Source organism: Saccostrea echinata, unplaced genomic scaffold (genome assembly GCF_033153115.1).
Source record: "Saccostrea echinata isolate AGI-Se365-2 ecotype Australia unplaced genomic scaffold, CSIRO_AGI_Sech_v1 ptg000009l, whole genome shotgun sequence".
Taxonomy (NCBI): domain Eukaryota; kingdom Metazoa; phylum Mollusca; class Bivalvia; order Ostreida; family Ostreidae; genus Saccostrea; species Saccostrea echinata.
This window is the reverse complement of record NW_026889758.1, coordinates 25,781,419-25,800,165: the sequence shown is the minus strand read 5'-3', so window position 1 is coordinate 25,800,165 and position 18,747 is coordinate 25,781,419. Positions and strand designations below refer to the sequence as shown.

The 18,747-nt window shown below is 32.4% G+C and overlaps 3 protein-coding genes across 3 annotated transcripts in view; 2 read left to right on the top strand and 1 right to left on the bottom strand.

The window, feature by feature from the left end:
- LOC133182108 (cleavage and polyadenylation specificity factor subunit 2-like) overlaps positions 1-782 on the bottom strand; it is a 117,560-nt gene extending 116,778 nt beyond the window's left edge. The window contains exon 1 of the mRNA XM_061316837.1: positions 708-782. The gene's annotated coding sequence lies outside the window, so the exon portion shown is untranslated. The remainder of the gene's footprint in view (positions 1-707) is intronic.
- Positions 783-824: 42 nt separating this feature from the next.
- LOC133182110 (uncharacterized) lies at positions 825-15,149 on the top strand. The gene is made up of 14 exons (XM_061316838.1): positions 825-1,051; positions 3,253-3,306; positions 4,981-5,124; positions 5,395-5,612; positions 5,821-5,915; positions 6,997-7,695; positions 8,033-8,109; positions 9,013-9,083; positions 9,177-9,245; positions 10,362-10,458; positions 11,215-11,257; positions 11,383-11,537; positions 11,659-11,736; positions 11,964-15,149. Exons 1-14 carry the CDS (start codon positions 941-943, stop codon positions 12,117-12,119), a joined length of 2,067 nt encoding a protein of 688 aa, XP_061172822.1. The 5' UTR covers positions 825-940; the 3' UTR covers positions 12,120-15,149.
- A 1,319-nt stretch (positions 15,150-16,468) lies between these two features.
- Positions 16,469-18,340, top strand: LOC133182592 (uncharacterized). Its single transcript, XM_061317440.1, has 6 exons — positions 16,469-16,508; positions 16,820-17,123; positions 17,677-17,748; positions 17,844-17,978; positions 18,108-18,194; positions 18,288-18,340. The coding sequence occupies exons 1-6, from the start codon at positions 16,469-16,471 to the stop codon at positions 18,331-18,333; spliced, it is 684 nt and encodes a 227-aa protein (XP_061173424.1). The 3' UTR covers positions 18,334-18,340.
- Positions 18,341-18,747: the final 407 nt, after the last annotated feature.

Below are 18,747 nucleotides of genomic sequence, written 5' to 3'. Positions count from 1 at the left end.
ATTTGCATTTTCTCAGGAATTGTTCATTGACATTCAACATATTGTTTACATGTTTATGTTACGTCTGTCCCAGAAATCCAGCGAGATTTGTACGTTTTCCGACTTCTTCACAAAAGAGCGCACTAAGAAGTATAACTCTTCCATAGTGGAAATGGAACGTATTAATGCTAAGTCCTGCCAAGGTGAACTTGTGTTGTATCTTCAGGAGCAAAAACCATTTAAGGAGGGGGGAATGTAATAATTTAGACTGGACTGAGGAGCTAAGTAGTTAGAACACCGGACTTGTAATGCAGGGGTCCTGGGTTCGATTCCCTGTCCAGCTGTATGTTTTTTTTATTATGTATGTAATTATGAATTTTCAATGTATGTTAACTCATTCCTCCTTTCCATATACTACAGCAAGTTATTTTTTTTTTTGTAATTTTCTTTGATTTAATTGAACTTCATAATTTTTTCTGCTAAATTATAATTTAATACATTCGAACATACAGTACTATAGATGAATAAAAATAAAGTTGCATGCATAAAATAAATAATTTTAATAGACAGACTATTCTGAAAAGCTAATAAAGCTATACATCTCCTGTATATCAAGAGATTGTGCTGGATCTGGTATACATATCGCACTTAACAGAGACCCTGTATTAATGTAATGCCTCTTCAAAAACTTTAGATGCATTTAAATTTTGAATAGTTATAACTCTTACATTAATTGATCTTCATTTCTCTGAAAATCAAGGGTTGATAAACGCCAACAAGCAAATCATGATCTCCCGCCGGGTTTCATGCTTTTACAGCTTCCATTTTGAAAAGAACGATAACTTTATCAACTTCCGGTGAACTTTGCCACTTGAGAAGATGAAAACAAGTTCGTCATCTTTTCTTTCGCCAATTGAATTTCGAATACAGCAATACAAATGAAGAAATATTTGGTTACAGGATGTTTTTATACTTTTTATCCATCGTGGCGTTGTGTACCTGTCTTATAACGATATTGTTTTTGAAATTTTCATCTCTGAAGCATTTTAACAGTGGAAACCAACATCAGCAGGTGGTACTTTGTCTAGGCAAAATATTTCATCATGATTTATTTTATTTAGTTGTTTCTTCTTGGGATAATTTTTGTCTTTGTCTATCATTTTTGTGTTTTCCCAAGTTTTAATGCAATGAAGACTGCATTTTAATTTATTTACATTGGATAAAAAAACCCCACAATATTGATGTAAGTTTGATGTACATTTTTTCTTAATTATTATTGCTTAACTGTTGTATCATTTTAGCAGTATGCATCAGCCCTGTCATGATCAATTTTATGATTTGTACTCATTAGTGTTTTGCTAAGGCTTTTGAAAATGGAACTTTGAAAGGTAGCTCAAGATTATCAAGAAAACTTGGTCTGGGACAATTACATGGGTCCCATTTTGCAAAAGAACTAACAACTAGGAGCAATATGTAATTTTGCAAATAACTTGCTTTTTACGTTAAAATGAAGATAGTTTTAATCTTTTTAAAAGAATTTAGAAAGATAAATTTATGTAGGCAAGTTTTGATAGAATAATTTAAAATTATGCAGTATACTGTACATGTACATAAATTGGCGTATTCAAAATTTAGCGCAATCACTGTCTGTGGAGGTGTTGGCCTAATCATGAATTAGCGCTACACATGTCTGTGCTATGTATTGTATATATAGATGATTTCTTAGCAGTATTTATAAATTAGCCCATCCTTGTCTGCACCAAAGCCGCTAAAATATGAAGCCCGCTTTTTTAAGTACAGTATTTCACAATCACTTAAAGTTTTTGGTCTTAGTAGGACGTTCATTTGTACAATGGGTAATTTAGCTTGAATTAGCTACATAGCTTGATTAAGGTATCAAAAAAGCTATTTTATCATACCTTTTTCTTAAGTGTGCAATTTTCTCAGCAAGTAAAAAAGTTCTATAAGATTTTGGGTTATATATTTTAGCAATTGATCTTTGACCACATATTTACTTCTCAAATGATTTTATAGAGAAGAGCAATTGTTATCAACAGGATAATAGATGGTAATAATTCAGCACAATGTGATGTAATCATACTTGGTCATGCGGCCATGCCTCATCACACACAAGGTTTATACAGTAACAAAAAAACAATGGAAATACATCTTTTGCCTAAAAGTGATCAAAAGCAGCTAATGGCATTTGTTTTTGATTGCTTTTTAGCTCACCTGAGCCAATTAAAGGCTAAAGTGAGCTTTTCTGATTAAAATTTTCCATTGTTTGTCATTGTCGTTGTCAAATCAAACTTTTAAAATTTTCATCTTCTTCTCCAGAACCACTGGGCAAATTTCAACCAAAGTTGCCAAATAGCATCCTTTGATAAGGGGATTAAACTTTGTTCAAATGAAGGGCCACACCCTGTTTTAAGGGGAGGTAATAAAGAAATGTTGAAAATTTGGATGGGTCATTTGAATTTCTTCTCAAGAACCACTGGGCCAGAAAAGACGAAACTAATGTGAAAACTTCCTGACAAAGCATAGATTCAAGTTTGTTTAAATCATGACCTCCAGACGTAGGGTAAGCCACTATGGGCGATCAAAGTTTTACAAACTAGGGAAATATTGGAGAAATCTTTAAAAATCTTCTTCTCAAGAACAGCAAAGCCATGATTAGACATATTAATATGGAAGCCATCCTCAGGTAGTGTAGAATCAAGTTTATTCAAATCATGACCCTTGGGGGTATGATGGGGCCACAATGGGCGATCAAAGTTTTACATGGGAAAAACTTAAAGGTCTTCTTCTACAGAACAAAAAACCCATGACTAGTCATATTTATAAGAAAGCATCCTCAGGTAGTGAAGATTCTAGTTTGTTCAAATCATGACACTTGACATAGGAAGGGGCTTTAATAGATGATCAAATTTTTACAAAGAGGGATTTTTACATAGAGGGAAAATGCTGATAAAGAACAGAAGGGCCACATTAACACAGGTGGAAGTTGTGGCCCGTGGGCCTCTTGTTAAATAGTCCTTGGTGCAAATATGAGTAGTACATGTAACATACTTACACTTTTTTCTACCTATTAAAAAAACTAATTAAAAAAAACTATTGAAAAAGCATTATCTAGCTATTTTTAATAGCTTTTATTAAAGAAAATATAGTTAATTATAATATATGTAGCTAAATCAAGAGATTGTGCTGGACCTTTTAAGTTTAAGCATCTTGTTATCATATTAAAAATTGATAAATACATTTTCTCAATTGCAGGGAGCTATATCAATATCTCCAGTTGAATTTTTGAAGCTACTAAAGAAGTCAAAGGTTAGTAATTTTAAGATACTCATAGAATTGTACGAACTTAAAAGTTTGGATTAATTAGTACTAGTAGGGAGACATCACAAATTATCAGGCATGAGTAAAGTTATCACCCTTTAAACTGAGCAAACTCATTGGGATTATAATTGAGAGAGTTGACTCTCTTGGTTTATAAATGAATTGGTTATTTTTTTTTCTTTCTGTTTTTCTTTTTTTTTCTCACACTTGCATTATAATTGTTAATGTTTTGTTCGTAATATCCTTTTTAAGTTCCAGTTAATGAGAATAAATTGTCATTGCCCCAAGGGTCATGCACCTAAGAGTGATAATCTGGCCTAATGAGACTTGATTATATGTAGGCTGTCCAGTGGCCCTAAACTTCCTAAAATCCCCCCCCCCCCCCCCCAAAAAAAAAAAAACAAAACAAAACGAAAACAGCTAATTGCATTTTGCTACAATTCCTAAATATATGCTGAAGTAAAGGTGAAATTCTTTTGAAAAAATCCCAAATTTTCCTGCCAATTCCTATTTGTTTTTATATTTCTACACTAGCATCTTTGAAATGTATTCATTCAGATGAAAAAAAGATGAGATAACAAACAATGATCAATCTCAACAAAAGCTAAAAACAACACAAATCTGTGAACAGGCATAAAACACTGACCCCCCCTGAAAATCCCAGAGGTGGGATCAGGTGTAAGCATCTTCTATCGACTGATCAAACTTGCTGTGAGCCCTTAGTATTGATCAGGTAGACAAAATAAGCTGTAGTCAAATTTAGTATAAAAACAAAAGCTTAACAATTGGTATGAACTATGTTAGTCAAAATACGACCCAATCATAGGTTATATTTGCTAACAAGGTCATTATAACGACCATAAAATATACAAAATGCCGACTTTAAATGAAAGTAATTTAATTCTGGTTGTAACACTTTATTTGATTGGATAAAAAATTTACTTTATGTCATATAAAATGGGTTGCCTACATCACAATGACTTGCGTCAAAAACGTATCGATCCGCCTGACGTTACATTCAAATTTTGTACAAATTGAAGTCATTTTTAAGGACAATCATCTTTTTTTCTGACACCAAATGAATGAAAATTAAATTATAAGGGATGAATTTAATAGCTACCCAAATTATATGGTGTAAACTGGGTTGGAACAGTTTACACTTTTTTATAAACCGCTTCGCGGTTTATAAAGCATAAACTGCCCCTTCTAAGGAAATGTGTCAACAGACAACACTGATGTTGCCATTAGAGTTAATTGTTTAAATCAATCCTGCATATTATTTAAGGGTTTGTTAATTAAATACATTTAGTATTGAAAAGTAATGTTGAATGTGATATAGGAAGAATAATTAGAGTTGAACTATTCATTTATACAGCTGTAGTGTCAAATGCATTTATGCAGATTGCTTCACAATTTTAAAAAAATTTTGGTATGTATAAGAGAAATAAGACATTTTAAAATTAATTATATTAAGTTCATCAATTTAAAAATAATTAGCTTTAATGTGAGGGATTATGGATTTTATCTCTTCTTGACTTTCTTCTTCTACCTCTTTATGAAGAAGCTGTTCTGTATTTCAACATGTCCAAGTGTTAGTTAGCTCATTACTACGTACGTGAGTCATACATGATGTAACATTAACACACAGTTAATTTTTCGTAGCCATTTCCTGTTGGAATTGTAAAGAACTGGAAGATTTTGTCATGTCAAAGTGGAAGCAGGATATGGACAAGGAAACTAACGACTAGTGGGGGTGCAGATGTCAGTGTCATTGCCAGCTTTATAAGACTTCCTTCCTCTGCTCAGGTAAAAACAGAATTTTCCGGGTTTTGTAAGACTTGCTTAACACTAATCAATGTTCAAATTGTCATACATGTATTTATTTTTTATCATACAACAAACACTAAATGAATGTTTTGCTTTATTGTCTTTGCAACACTATCTCAATCTTTATATTTTTAAGTAAATATTCAATTACTGATTATAATGTACTGAAAGCATTATTTATTTATAAAAGTAAAGGCAAGGATCTCTTCTACAATGTAAATGCAAAAATAATTTTTATGTTCATATTAGGTTATCCATCATACTCTGAAAGATGTTTCAAAAACTGCCGAGTGGAAACCAGGAGTGGAGACAGCCACGTGTAGAGTTTCAGAGAGGGCCACCCTCCATAGATCCTCCTCCTCCTGGATGGAGTCAAATGTAGGGGTGGATCAAGTGTTAGAAATCACTGTGGATCCTGTCTTCCAGGGAAATGATAGTGTAGAGATGTGTCAAAGAATGTTAACAAGGTATCAGAATTATTGGTTTGAAAATAAACAATATTACATAATCACTAGTGCTTAAGTGTATATAATGTTTGAGAATTAAAAATAAGAATAAAACTGTATGACCTTGTAGGTCTTAGTGTAGTAAATCAAGGTATACATATGAGTCTATGTCAGCCTTTAATATCAAATCCAACATCTATGCATTTTACTTACTGTTGTTTTAATCCAGGCATTGGTATCGAGAGGATAATGGTTGCTGCTGGCTTTTGGAATCAGACACTGACAAACATGAGCACATATTTTACCTTTTACAGCCATTAGAAGGTAGGAACAGCAGATTCTAAATATCAAGCATTAAACTTATAATGGGAATTTTTAGGGACCATCTAATTTTGGCATTATTATGGTTTTTGCAATGCTAGAAATAAATGCAGTAATAATTATATCATAAATATTGTCCAAGTAAAAATGATCAGAGTTACCACAATATTACTTTCAAAATATGTACCATAGAATGGGTTATTTTGGCAACTGGCACCTTTAGTGATTTTATCCTAAAAGTGGGTATTTATTTTAAGCGTAATTCATTTTTAGCAACTTAAGTGACAACTTCTATTTGTTATTCATGACAATATTTGTAAATGAATTATAAACGACATCTATTTTGCCATTTTGTTATTTTGCTACTTTGCCATAACTGTCGTTAATGCCATTTTGCTATTTTGCTACTTTGCCATAACTGTCGTTAATGATGCCAAAATTAGATGGTCACTAAAAATTCCCATTATACAGTAATGAAGCTAATAATAAATTCCACTTTATGATTATGTTGCTAAATTTTACTTTTTCTGAAATACTGTGAAATCACTAATTTTCGTGGGGGTTTAATTTTCGTTGTTTTCATGCTATGAAAAGACCCACAAATTCATGTCCCTCACGAAATGTTTAAGTTCCATTTTGCAGTATGATGATTCTCCTTAAACCACGAAATCAAATCTCTTCAAACAAGTAATTTTTCCTAAAACTTCAAAAATCTTATCCCTCAAAAATAAGTGATTATATACAGTACCTGATTATAGGTATTTTAAGTTTTTGAAGTATGCTTGAATTGGTGCATACTGGTGGGTGAAGGCACTGGTCATATCTCTGTTTTTATAGAAGGATAGTACATTATTGTATTGTAAAATCAACCCTGTTCTGAAAGTAATCCATTTCAGTACAGTAACAAGTAAAAGGAAAAAATGAGGACTTTCAGAAGACCAGAGTATCCATGTACAAAAGACTAAATGGTTTTCCCATTCAAGACACATGTTGAGTAATAAACAACCTTACTGATATATTAGGAATAGAATAAGCAATACTTTACATGGAATTGAACAACACGTATCTCTTTGTTTATTTGTAGATGTAGAAACATCATTACTTACTATACTAAGTTGTTCAACCAGTCCTGCAGTGTGTTCAACAGTGGAAAAGATGGTGTCAGATCATCTTAGTTCATTAAGAGACTACATTTTCCACAGAAAATTGAAAGCAACTCCTTTTATTGATCTTAAATTACCTAGCAAGCACCACGCATATCGTGGATTTGATGCCTTGTCTTCCAGTGATGACGAAGATGAAAGTAACATTTTCCAACAAAAGTTTCACCAACTCCATCCAGAAGAAAAACATGTCATCATACAGAAGTCAGAATCCATTTTAAAACTCTCCCCAGTGAAGCCCTCTGCCAGACAGCGAACATTATCTGACAATATGAGTATCAAAGAATTATCAGGTAGTGATAAATCACGTCCCCGATCCCAGACTCACCCCCACTCATGTATGTTACTAAAAGATTCACAATTCCAGGACAATAATAATATCGATAAATCAGCTTCCAGTGAAGTGGTGCTAAAAAGTGATGGTGCTATAGTAACAGAGACAAAATCCAAGAATGAGACAGCAGTAGAGCTGGCTCAGAACCACAGCCCTCCAGTGACTAGGGAGGGGGTGGAAGAGAGAACCCGTATAGTGACAAGGGAGGTAGTGGATGAATCCGTCAGTGAAATGTCGGACCTCAGTGAATCTTCTAGTCCAGAAAGGGAAGAGCAGCATGGCACAGGTAAGTACTACCACAAAAAAATGAATACAGTAAATAGAATTATTTTATATGAGAACTTTATTGAGGCATTCAAGAAAATGAAGTTTTAGTCATTGATGGAAAGTAATAATTATAATTGCTACTTGTAGGAAGAATGTACAAAATATATGTCTTTCAAATGAACATAGTAATTTAAGTGAAAAATAAATAAATAAATAAAAATAAAAGTGATTTACAGTATATCTCTGGGGAATTGATATTGAGCTAACTAGATACAAGAAAAGATATGGGGTTGATTAAAGCAATAAGTAAACAGATTTTGATTTAATTATAATAATTTATGTACACAAAATTGCAGATGATGAAAAGCATGCTAAAGAAGTGGCAAGAAACACAACATTGGCCAATCAAGTGGCAGCAGAGTTACTGGCCTTAGTAAGATTATGTCTTCTTCATATGGGGTAGATACCTATTGGGTTTTGCCATGGTTGCCTGTCTCTTTACCTGGTTGTCCATCTGTTAAATGTTTAACCATCTTTTAAATGTTTGTGTTAACTTTCAAACAATTCAGTGGAATGAATTCAGACTCTAGCATTATAGTGTTATTGACCAAAAATAGGTCTTGTTCATATCTTAGAGGTGAAAGTCACTGAGCAGTGAGATGTCAAGATCTTATTTGGTCATATCTTTGAAATTCAGTCTGAAATGAATTCAAACTTTATAATTTTTTTTTTTTTAACAAAAAAACTGGGCATGAGGAAAAGGGGGGGGGGGCTGTATTATTATTTTTTCTGAAAATATGTTTATGTAATTATAATCTTGATTTAGTGCTGACATTGGTGTTCACATTGATAAAAATGGCATAATTTTGATGCAAATACAAGTCATGGTCATATAGTAATGGCCCGAGACACTTCATGATGTCAAAAGAATTATAAAAAAAAGGAGGGCTTCTTTGAAATACTCAAAGTAATGTTACTCAAAATCTAAAACAGAACAGCATAACCTTTTTTTTCAGAAGACTTCTTAGTTTGTAGACTTTCTGGCATAATTTCGTTTAATTTTGTTTAGTTACTGAGGTGAGGGAAGGGCTTGTGTTATTTTGGAGTTTTATCTATGGAATTCATTCAATCAAGCCTCTGTTGAAATCTTTTTTCATTTTTTTTTTAATTCATTCTTGATCCATCATTCCTGGTACCAAAAAAAAAATGATTCTGCACCAATTCTAACATTAATATCTAGAATTATCAAAATGAGAAGGCAATCTACTTTTAATAGATCTATCTACCAGTAGATTTTAGTATCGAAGAAGTACATTTCATAGACATTTTTTTGTAGGTTCATAGGGTTTCAAATTTAGATTTGAAGGCCTCACCGCAGCAACAGCAAGACTCCACTGGAGGATGGATGTAAGTTAGTCAACTGGATTTTACTGAAAACTCTTCAACTATTCTATGCTTTGCTTCTTATGTTGAAATAACTACTTTAATGTTAATTTGTAGGTTTTGTGGCTTTGAGAGTGATGTGGTGATCATCAAGCGTCAGTTTCACAACATCAATTTGTCAGGGAGGTTAGTTATACATGTTATAATTCCTGCACATTTATAAAATTGTTTTGCAATACTAAATGAAATGTTTTTAAAATTCTCATTCAGCTCCATTTTCCCATTATTTAAAAACATAATATTCTTTGCCAGCTTTTTTTAGTTAATGTCAAGTGAGTTTCTCTGATTACCAGTTGTGTGACATCCATCTGTCGGTCTGTGCTTCCTAGTGTTAACATTTTACATTTTCATCTTCTTCTTAAGAACCACGAGGCCAATTTAACCAAAGTTGGCACAAAGCATCCTTGAGCAAAGAGGATTATAATTCATACAAATGAAGGACCAAGCCCACTTCCAAGGGAGATAATCATGAATAGGCAAAATAGGATGGGGTCATTAAAAAAATATCTTTTTTACAAAAACCACTAAGCAACAAAAGGTTAAACTTATGAAAGCTTCCCAATTCTAAATTGTTTAAAACATGCCCCCCCCCCTTACACAGGGTTAGGAAGGGGCCACATTAGGGTATCAAGGTTTTACATTGGAATAACCATTAATTTGCAAACATTTCCAAGTTCTGTGGATTCAGTTTTTTTTTCAAATTATAGACCCTGGGTTAGAGTCGGCTTAAATCAAGATCAAATTTTACACAATGTCTATAAGGAAAAGAATTTTCTTCCATAACTGCATGGCCATGTTTGTCATTTTGATATTTAAACATCCGCATGTTGTGTTCACATTGCCATAATATGGGGTCACAATTTTTCATTGATATATATAGGAGAAAAATCTTTTCAAAATCTTCTTTCTTCTTATGTTACTCAGGTAAGTGTTGTGGTCCATCGACCTTTTGTTGTCATAGTATCAATATTGAGTAAAGTTGAATTGTTATATAAAATATTGAAAATCATGGATGAGTCAAAATAGGTCAGCATTCCCAGCTGTAATATATGTTCAAGATCTTAAAGCCTAGTATATCTTATTTTTTTTATTATTATTATATTTGACAGACCCACAAAATTTGATATTTTTAGATCTGACTGTACATTTCTATATAATGTAGTGTTCAGTTCTATGTAAGAAGAATAAAAACATAAGACACATTGATAAAATTTAGAATTGACACTATAATTAAAATTTTAGCTACATTGGTAAGGGCATTATCCATGCTCCTCCTCAAGCTGTGATGGATGCTGTAAAGAATCCCAGGACTAGATATACATATGATGACAGCTTAAAGGTATTAAAACACATACATAAACTGCATGTAATAAATATGTAAACTCTGATTTAAGGAGGCAAAAGTTGCCAGATAGTTTGCTTTTTACCTCTTGCAGTGGTACTTTTCTGTATTGCATGTTTTGAATGCTTGATATGTAAATACTCTTAAACTCTGTCCCAAATGAGGTTTTCAAAGTAGTTTTTGGCAACTACACAAAAAATTTTGAATTGTTTTGAAAGAATTACAATTTCAAATTTCCTCAGTCATTTATACTCAGATTTGAAATGCACAACTTGAAACAAACCAGTATGATACATTTCTTTGAAGGTTACAGAAAGTTACAAATAAATTGATGTTAATTTCTGCCATTCCTTTCAAGTGTCCAGGGAGTAGTCTTATTTCAAAAAGTCATTTGAGTATAACCTCTCAATCAATTCCAAATGATGCTACATCTTTTAGTGATGACAAGAAATGAAAAATCATAAATAAAGATGGATCTCCTCCTTAAGTAGCAGCCATTTTTCTGTACACTGAATTTTCTGCTACTTGATTTCAAGGGATTGTGTCAAAGCAAAATGTTTGGGTTAAAAAAAAGTTAAAAAATAAACAAAACCTAGTTTGAAGGTCAAGTTATTTATGTATTTTGAGATATAAAGAAAAAAAATTACATTGGCACTGTGGGACTTACTATAAAGAGATTGTAAACAGTTGGTTAATAAATTTGAATTCTGATATTGAGGCCATAAAATGAGCTAAATACCTTATTATTTGTAGAGAGTAGATATCTTGCAGCATGTCACTGAGAAGATTAAAGTCGGTAAGTTTGCAACATCTTTCTTCTATCAGAACAGAAAATATCAAGAAAAAAAGATGAAATTATTAAATTAGAGAAAGGTACGATTTTTTTTCTTCCATCAACATTGTATGGTCTTTCTGTTTCAGTATATTACAGTAATGAGGTTCTACACAAGTTTAAGAAGTATCAGTATGACTGGTGTGTGATTCAGAGTGAGAGACAAGATGGAGAAAAGCTTGTCTTATCCATGGAGTCAGTAGAAAATGACCTTCCAGTACCAGCCGGGGTCAACAGAATCAAGGTCAGGGTCAGACATACAGGACTTTTCTAGATGAAAGCTGTTATCAGTATTTTGTATACTCTTAGTTAATGCTTTTTTACAATAATGTATGCAGAAAAGTACAATAAGTCAACTGTTGTAGATCCTCCCTAGTGGTTGGATTATAGAACCAGTTATAAGGGACAACAAAACAGTTTCCTTGGTGACATATGTCATGCAGGTAAATTGATTGAAAGAGATTAAAAAGATATTTTATCTACACAAATGTAGTAAAAAAATAAGTTCTTAATAATTTGCTAAATATGCAATTATGCCATATCTCAGAGCAAAAAAAAAAAGAGTTGAAATTCATAGTGTTAATGAATTGATGTAAATACACCGTACATGTACATATACCAGATAGTATATGTATATGTTCTACATTGATTTTTATGTTTTCTGATTCAGATGAATTATGGAATGTGTTCTGATGGAGCAGCTGATAAAATATTGATTGATGAAATGGTATCAAAGCAGCCCCTCAGCATAGCATACCTACGTCAGTACTTACGCCCTCCCCTCACTTTGGCTCGTAAGACCTCACACTCCAAGAAAACCTTATAATGGTCATGCTCTAGTCTCAAGCATTTTTTTTTAATTAAACTAAATTGTTCATTGATGTGTTCATACAACTAGTGATTTTTGCCATTTGACTGTGCCAAAACATTTTTTTTCAATCTTGAACTTGTAAAGAAATTGACATTATTTGGGTAGTACCAGGGTATGTTCATTTAAATTAAACTGCAAAAATACTAACGGGAACAAGGTTTAAGAGATTCCTTGCATGAGCAATAAAAATACATGTACTTACATTAAAATTTGATGTTGTATAGTCTGAACAGTTCAAAAATAGTTACCACATATTGTAACTAAAAGGATTTTGAGCATACTACTATTCATTATCAATATACTATTACATGTAGTTTTCAATGTTTTTTGTTTTGTTTTTTTTTTTTTTGGTGCTAGCTTGTATACAACACAGTGAACTTTATATTAAAATACATGTTCTCATTTTTTTTAAAGTCTATCTAATGCAATTTAAGTGGTTTAAAAGTAAAACCTGTACATGTGTATATATAGAAACATTGTCACTGACATAGGGGATTTGTTTTTTAGTACACATGTATAGGAGACTTTAACATACAAGTAATGTAGTTGTTCATACAAACTAGTATTTTTTGATTGTAAATAATTTTAATAATGCAGAAGATTAGGGTATTTAGTGGCATATGTTATTTTGAAATTAAGAAAGAAATGTCCTGATACATTCTGTAACATTTAGTTTACTTTATTAAGGTTGTAATGCATATCTCTGAATATTTTCTTCTTTATTTTTTTTTTCAGAAGGGGAGGGAGGGGCAATTTATATTTTATCATAGTGAGGAAAATACCATTTGCCTACATGTGTTTTATTACCTGTTTGAATTATACAGAAATCCATAATATTTCTTAGAGTATTACACTGTACCAGCAGTTTTAGCACACACACAAAAAACAACTTGGTTTGGTGTACATGGAGTTAAATTTTAGCACTGTTTCCAAAACCAATATTTTAAATATCTTGTAACCATTTACCAAATAAGTACTGCATGTACAGTAGTTACAATGTCCATTATACATGTACAAATAACTTGTTAGCATACAAATAACTTGTTAGCATACAGTTAATATAAAAAGGCTTGATGTACATGTACCTCATATGTATTTGTTGAAACTATATGCTTAATACATGTAAGTGGACATTATGCACATTGTACATATTGCTTGTAACTATAACCTAAGTTTAAAGTAGCTAGAGTGTACATATCACATGTAACCATACACTGAATAACTAGTTAAATTGTACATTGTACATATTACTAGGAACTATAGATTAGATAAGTAGATACATGTATATGTTATTTGTTGTCATTTTCTTGAATGTGCCACTTTAGAGAACTATTTCATGTGTAATTAAGATGTGTCCATCATTAATTATCTCATTTACCGGTACATATTTTGAATGCCCTTCGTGATATGTGTATATACAATTATACACATACATAATTATAGTTACATGACTATATTTTTATTGAATTGTTAGAGATAATCCCTGAAACAGATTAGATTAGCTGAATTTTCCTTTTTTGCAATTCTTCAATGGAATTAAAGAAAGTTCTTGCCAATAAAATTTTATTAGTTACACCTACTCAGTAGTGTACATTTATTACTTTTTAACATTATTGTTTAATTTTTCTTTGCCAATGAGTTAGTGTTGAACAAATGCATTTACCTGTAAATATGCCTGTAACATTGCTTTTTCAAAACTAAGAGCAAAATAATACTCACATATTGTGTACTTACTCCTGATGCCAGTACAGTCATAGATTAATAACCTAGTTTATATGATTTTTTTTCTTTCTTTTTTGGACCACCCAGTATTATTTTTAGGAGAGATTTACACCAAGTTCAAATACTTTTAAATGGAATGTTGTGTTTATCGGGTACATGCCTTTTTAGCATAGTCACTGTAGGAGTAAAAAATAGTCACTATAAATGAAAAGTATATTTACTTTAGTCTATTGCATGAAGTATATAATGTTGAACGTATATCATTTTTGTATGTATCATGTATTATTGTGTAGATGAGTATATAATTTTATTTGAATATATACCAGTGTCTTACTATACTATGAAGCTAGAAATTTCCAAGTTTTTTTTTTCAGTGTTCCATGATAAATTTCCAAGCCGTACATGAATATGTTATTTTAATTGAAGGTAAATTTTGTTAGATATGATAAAGATTTGAAAATATTTGAAAAGAAATGTGAACAAAAATAAGAAAAATGTTTTATCTGTCTTCTTATCGAATTTTTTTCACACAGGTTAGATTTTGATTTATTTTATAGTGATTGCACTGGGTTTTTTTTATATTTGAACTCATCAGTTTCATAGATAAATTTATTTCATGAGGGAAAATCCGGTGAATCTTAATGTACCTGTCCAAGGTAGACAGGCCTGTTCATCAGGTAAATAAATAATGATGTGTAAGACCAGGATAGAAAATCACTCTGCTGAGTTAAATCAACTATCAAGAAAATCTCAGGAGAAATGCACAAAATGTTTAAGATCAACACATGTCTACCATCAAGTTTCTCCAGGTGATGTATGTAGAATATAAAGCTGTAAGATTTTTGTCTTTTATTCTGTCAGAATATTGTAGTCTTTCAACCACAGATATATCTAAATGTATAAAGTGGATTGTACACATGTTTTATATCTGTAATTGATTATAGACTCATTTGCTCACAATTTTAGCTTTCTTTAAATACCATAGTCTGTAGTGTTTGGTGGATAAGTACATTTGAATTGCATGTAAACATGCTCAAGTATTGTTAGGTATTATAGTTAAGGATTTCTAACTGCCAGAGTAAAGAATTAGTTTTTCAGCTCTAATGTACTGTAGACGTACACATGTATTTCAGTCAAGCCATTGTTGCTGTTCTTGTTTTTTTGGGGTATTAGCACCCCATCATGTTGTTGATACAAAGATATTGCTGCGTGTATCATGGGTATATTGGTTGCTCAAGATATCAATAAAATAATGTAGATGTAGCCTTTTGTTTTCCTTTAAAGAAAAAAGGGCATTATGTTTACTTAATGTTTACATTCAATTCTGTAGAGTTATCATGTTGTAAATTTGGCATTTACCTCCACCTAGTAAATTCAAAATTTACAACATGATATAATCTTAAGCGACAGTCTTCATTACAGTATTTCAAGTCATGGTATTTGGTATTGTTAGCAAGGTGATATTCTGTTAAATGTTTTATAGCAGACTCTAGCTTTATTGTAGGATACATTTTTAAATCCACATAAAACAAGTTTTAATGCAAAGGGTTGACAGAGTTCTAGTTGCTAAGAGTTCTACCTAAAGAATGACAAAATTAATGCTATATTTTACTGATAAAGAAGGGGATGAACGCCAAAAGTTAGCGGAATAAAAGTTTCTTCGCTATGTCAAACAGCAGTTTAGAGAAGTTGAAACAATTTATAGTTTCCTTCAATATACAGTTTTAGTGAACTATACCAGTGTTCAGGAAAACCAGGAACATAGCATCGCAGTGGGGGGGGGGGGGGGGGGGAGGGCGGCAAGAATAGTCTTTTTTGTTGGTAATTTGGTATGGGGAGACTCTCACTGAAAAATCGTTCCCCCTTCCACTTTTTGTTGTCGCACGATCGACCCCACCCCCTACGAAAAAGATTTCTTTTGATTTATGAGTTTGTTTTTTTTTTTGGGGGGGGGTACAGTTTTCCTTTGTCAATACCCCCCCCCCCCCTTTTAAAAAAAACGATGCTACGTGCCTTTAAAGGATATTGACGTTATCAATTCACCTTATAAATTGTTGAGTCCAGTTGCATATTAATTGTAGGAATGTCGCTTAATTACATATATCATTTAATTACCTATTAGTATGAAAGCCAATGGTGTAGAAAGACGCACTGCAGTGTCCATTTTATGATCTTTTTCATTTCTACTTTATATGCATGAGATGAACATCGTATCGCCACACATAGTTTTTATATCTATAACACAGAGAGGGTCTTGAAGGGATATTCCAAAGACCTTGATGCAATAATTGAAACAAAAGTTTACTCGTTATTATATATTAAATAAATTTTCATCGCCGTTGTTGGAATTGTATATCAACACTGAATCAAATTTCTTGCTTCTACTAGATAGCCCTTTAAGTTGCTGAGTTACTACCCCTGATAGGTCCCCAGGATTTGATGTCATCGAATGCATGTCTTTGACAATTATGGATGTGCGGGCATTGATGACAACAAACGATTATATCTTAGATTTTTCTTACTTTCTTTGATAAACATTCGAGGTCGATGCTCTTGGTTCCTAACAAAGGATACTACTGACCATGAAATTACTGGTTATCTTCTTAAAATCCATTATAATTGGTAAGTTAAACAAAATCATTCAGTGACTTTATTCGAAACATATTGATTCGTGTTAGTTTTTAGGGAATTTGGTTTTAGCTTAGCCTAAGCAATTGTAATTGCATGTGTCTGAAATCTCGATGTATAATCTGTTTTATATTTATTTTTCTTGTAACCCAAATGTTTAAATACATGTGTATATGTATCAAACTTGCGAAAAGGAGGAGCATATACTAGTAGCTGGTGTTCCTTTCTAACGAGTCCATCTAGACCTATAGCCAGGTTTTTTTACATATATTGGTGAATATGTATAATTTATAAATATCCTGTAGCTCAGGTATGCGGACAAATTCCGGTAGAGTCCCCCACGGACTTTCTAACAACGGGAAACCAGATTGACACCACTGTAACCAGGACAATCGTAGATCGTCGGATTCCCTCCACCCGAACAGCCATCGATATGCGCGTGCCCGCAACGAGAACTGTCATTGCTCAGCCGTTACCTGTAGATGTTGCTGTGTCCGCGGAGCAGGGACGCCCCCTCCAGCTTAGTCCTGACGGTCAATGTCCAACTTTTCTGTCCCGTTACGAAGGGGATATTCTTGTCATAAATCTTGTACCGGGAACATGTGATATGTAATTTATTTTCCAAAGATAGAATTTAAAATTCAGACGACACATTCCTCAATAATAAATAATTTCCCACAAGATATTGTTATTAAAGTATAACTACTTAAACAACTTTACTCACAAAAAATTAAGGTACCTTACCAGACATTTGTGCAAGATACGAAAGGATGATGTTTCCTATATAGTCCTATTAAAAATCACTTGAGTTGCCAATATTATAATTGTAGAGTATTTCTTTTTTTTAAAGACGTCTTGAAAACAGTTTAGAAATCACTAGATGATCACAAATTTTAGTATTTTTTATATTTAACAAAACAGATATTCGAGGAATGTGTCGTCTGACCTTAAAGAGTGTTTGAGTTGTTTTGTTCAATTCTTTGTAAAACCACATGTATAAATGTAAATATTTTTTTGAATAACATGGACTTTCTTTCCTCTTTTTAAGGCTTCGATGTAGTTAGTTTGTACTAAGATTCCATTAGTTAATTTTCTTTAAAAAAAAAAAAATCTTTTATTGGTTATTATGCATATGAGCCTCACTTCGGATCTTTATTTATAGGTTAATTTTTGTTCAGGACCAAACACATTTGTTTCCAGCAGCAGCTGATGTTCTCATGAACACTGGCGCAGGGTATGTACACCAGTCGTTAGAAGTAATATTCCAAACAATTTATTTTGGACACACCTTCATATATGGCTGTTTGATAAAAATTTCTTTATTTGAAGACGAATTCGTCTACCAATGGTGACTTTCCGGGGTAATAGTTCTACCAACAGTATAGCGACAGGCTGTCCCATGATTCCACTGCGGTATCTAGGACCTCGAGTCGTATTGGATACAATCCCTGGACGATGTCAAATGTGAGACCTTCACTGCGGCTTTTTTATATGTTGTTGTATGTGGCGTATATGGGCTAAAAATTGTAAGAGCAGGTGGTATTATCAGATTGCAGATATATCGAATTATAACCTAGTCTTTTTCTTTTTCAGAGTTCTTGGGATTCGAACATTTCCAATTTTAGGACAATTTAATGCTCCAGGCTTTGATAATCAGCTTCCGTTACCAGGGGAACCGAGGTTGTGTTAGTTTTAATTTGTTTAGAGTTCTATTGAATATGTAACTTTCTTTGTAAGTTTGTCTTTTATTATTTTCGACCTCTTACGTTGTAGGTGGGTGACAAGAGCAGTTTTCGAGAGAACAAGCGGTATTCTCTGATGGTTTATGTGAATTACAAGGATTATATCAATAAAATTAATCACTAGGCGTATAATAATGACTTTTGCTGACATTAAATTTCTTTATGTTCAAAATTGCAGGATGTATAATTTGTTTAACTGAAAGGACTGTACAAGACGTCCTTTTGGATAATGTGTATCAGACTGTCAGTGCACATTGATGAAGTTTTATTTTAAGCTAAATAAAAGCAGTTCAAATTTTGACGGGAAATCATAACTGCAAACCTTTATTTTTCACGGGTACATGGCAGTAAATACAAGTTGTAAATTTTGTATTTGCTACCAACCGGTGAATTAAAGATTTACAATATGACAGTAGGCCTATAAATGTACTTTATTAAAGTTTTCTATGTTTACATATTATGAAACTGTAGTGGAAATCCCGAAAATGATG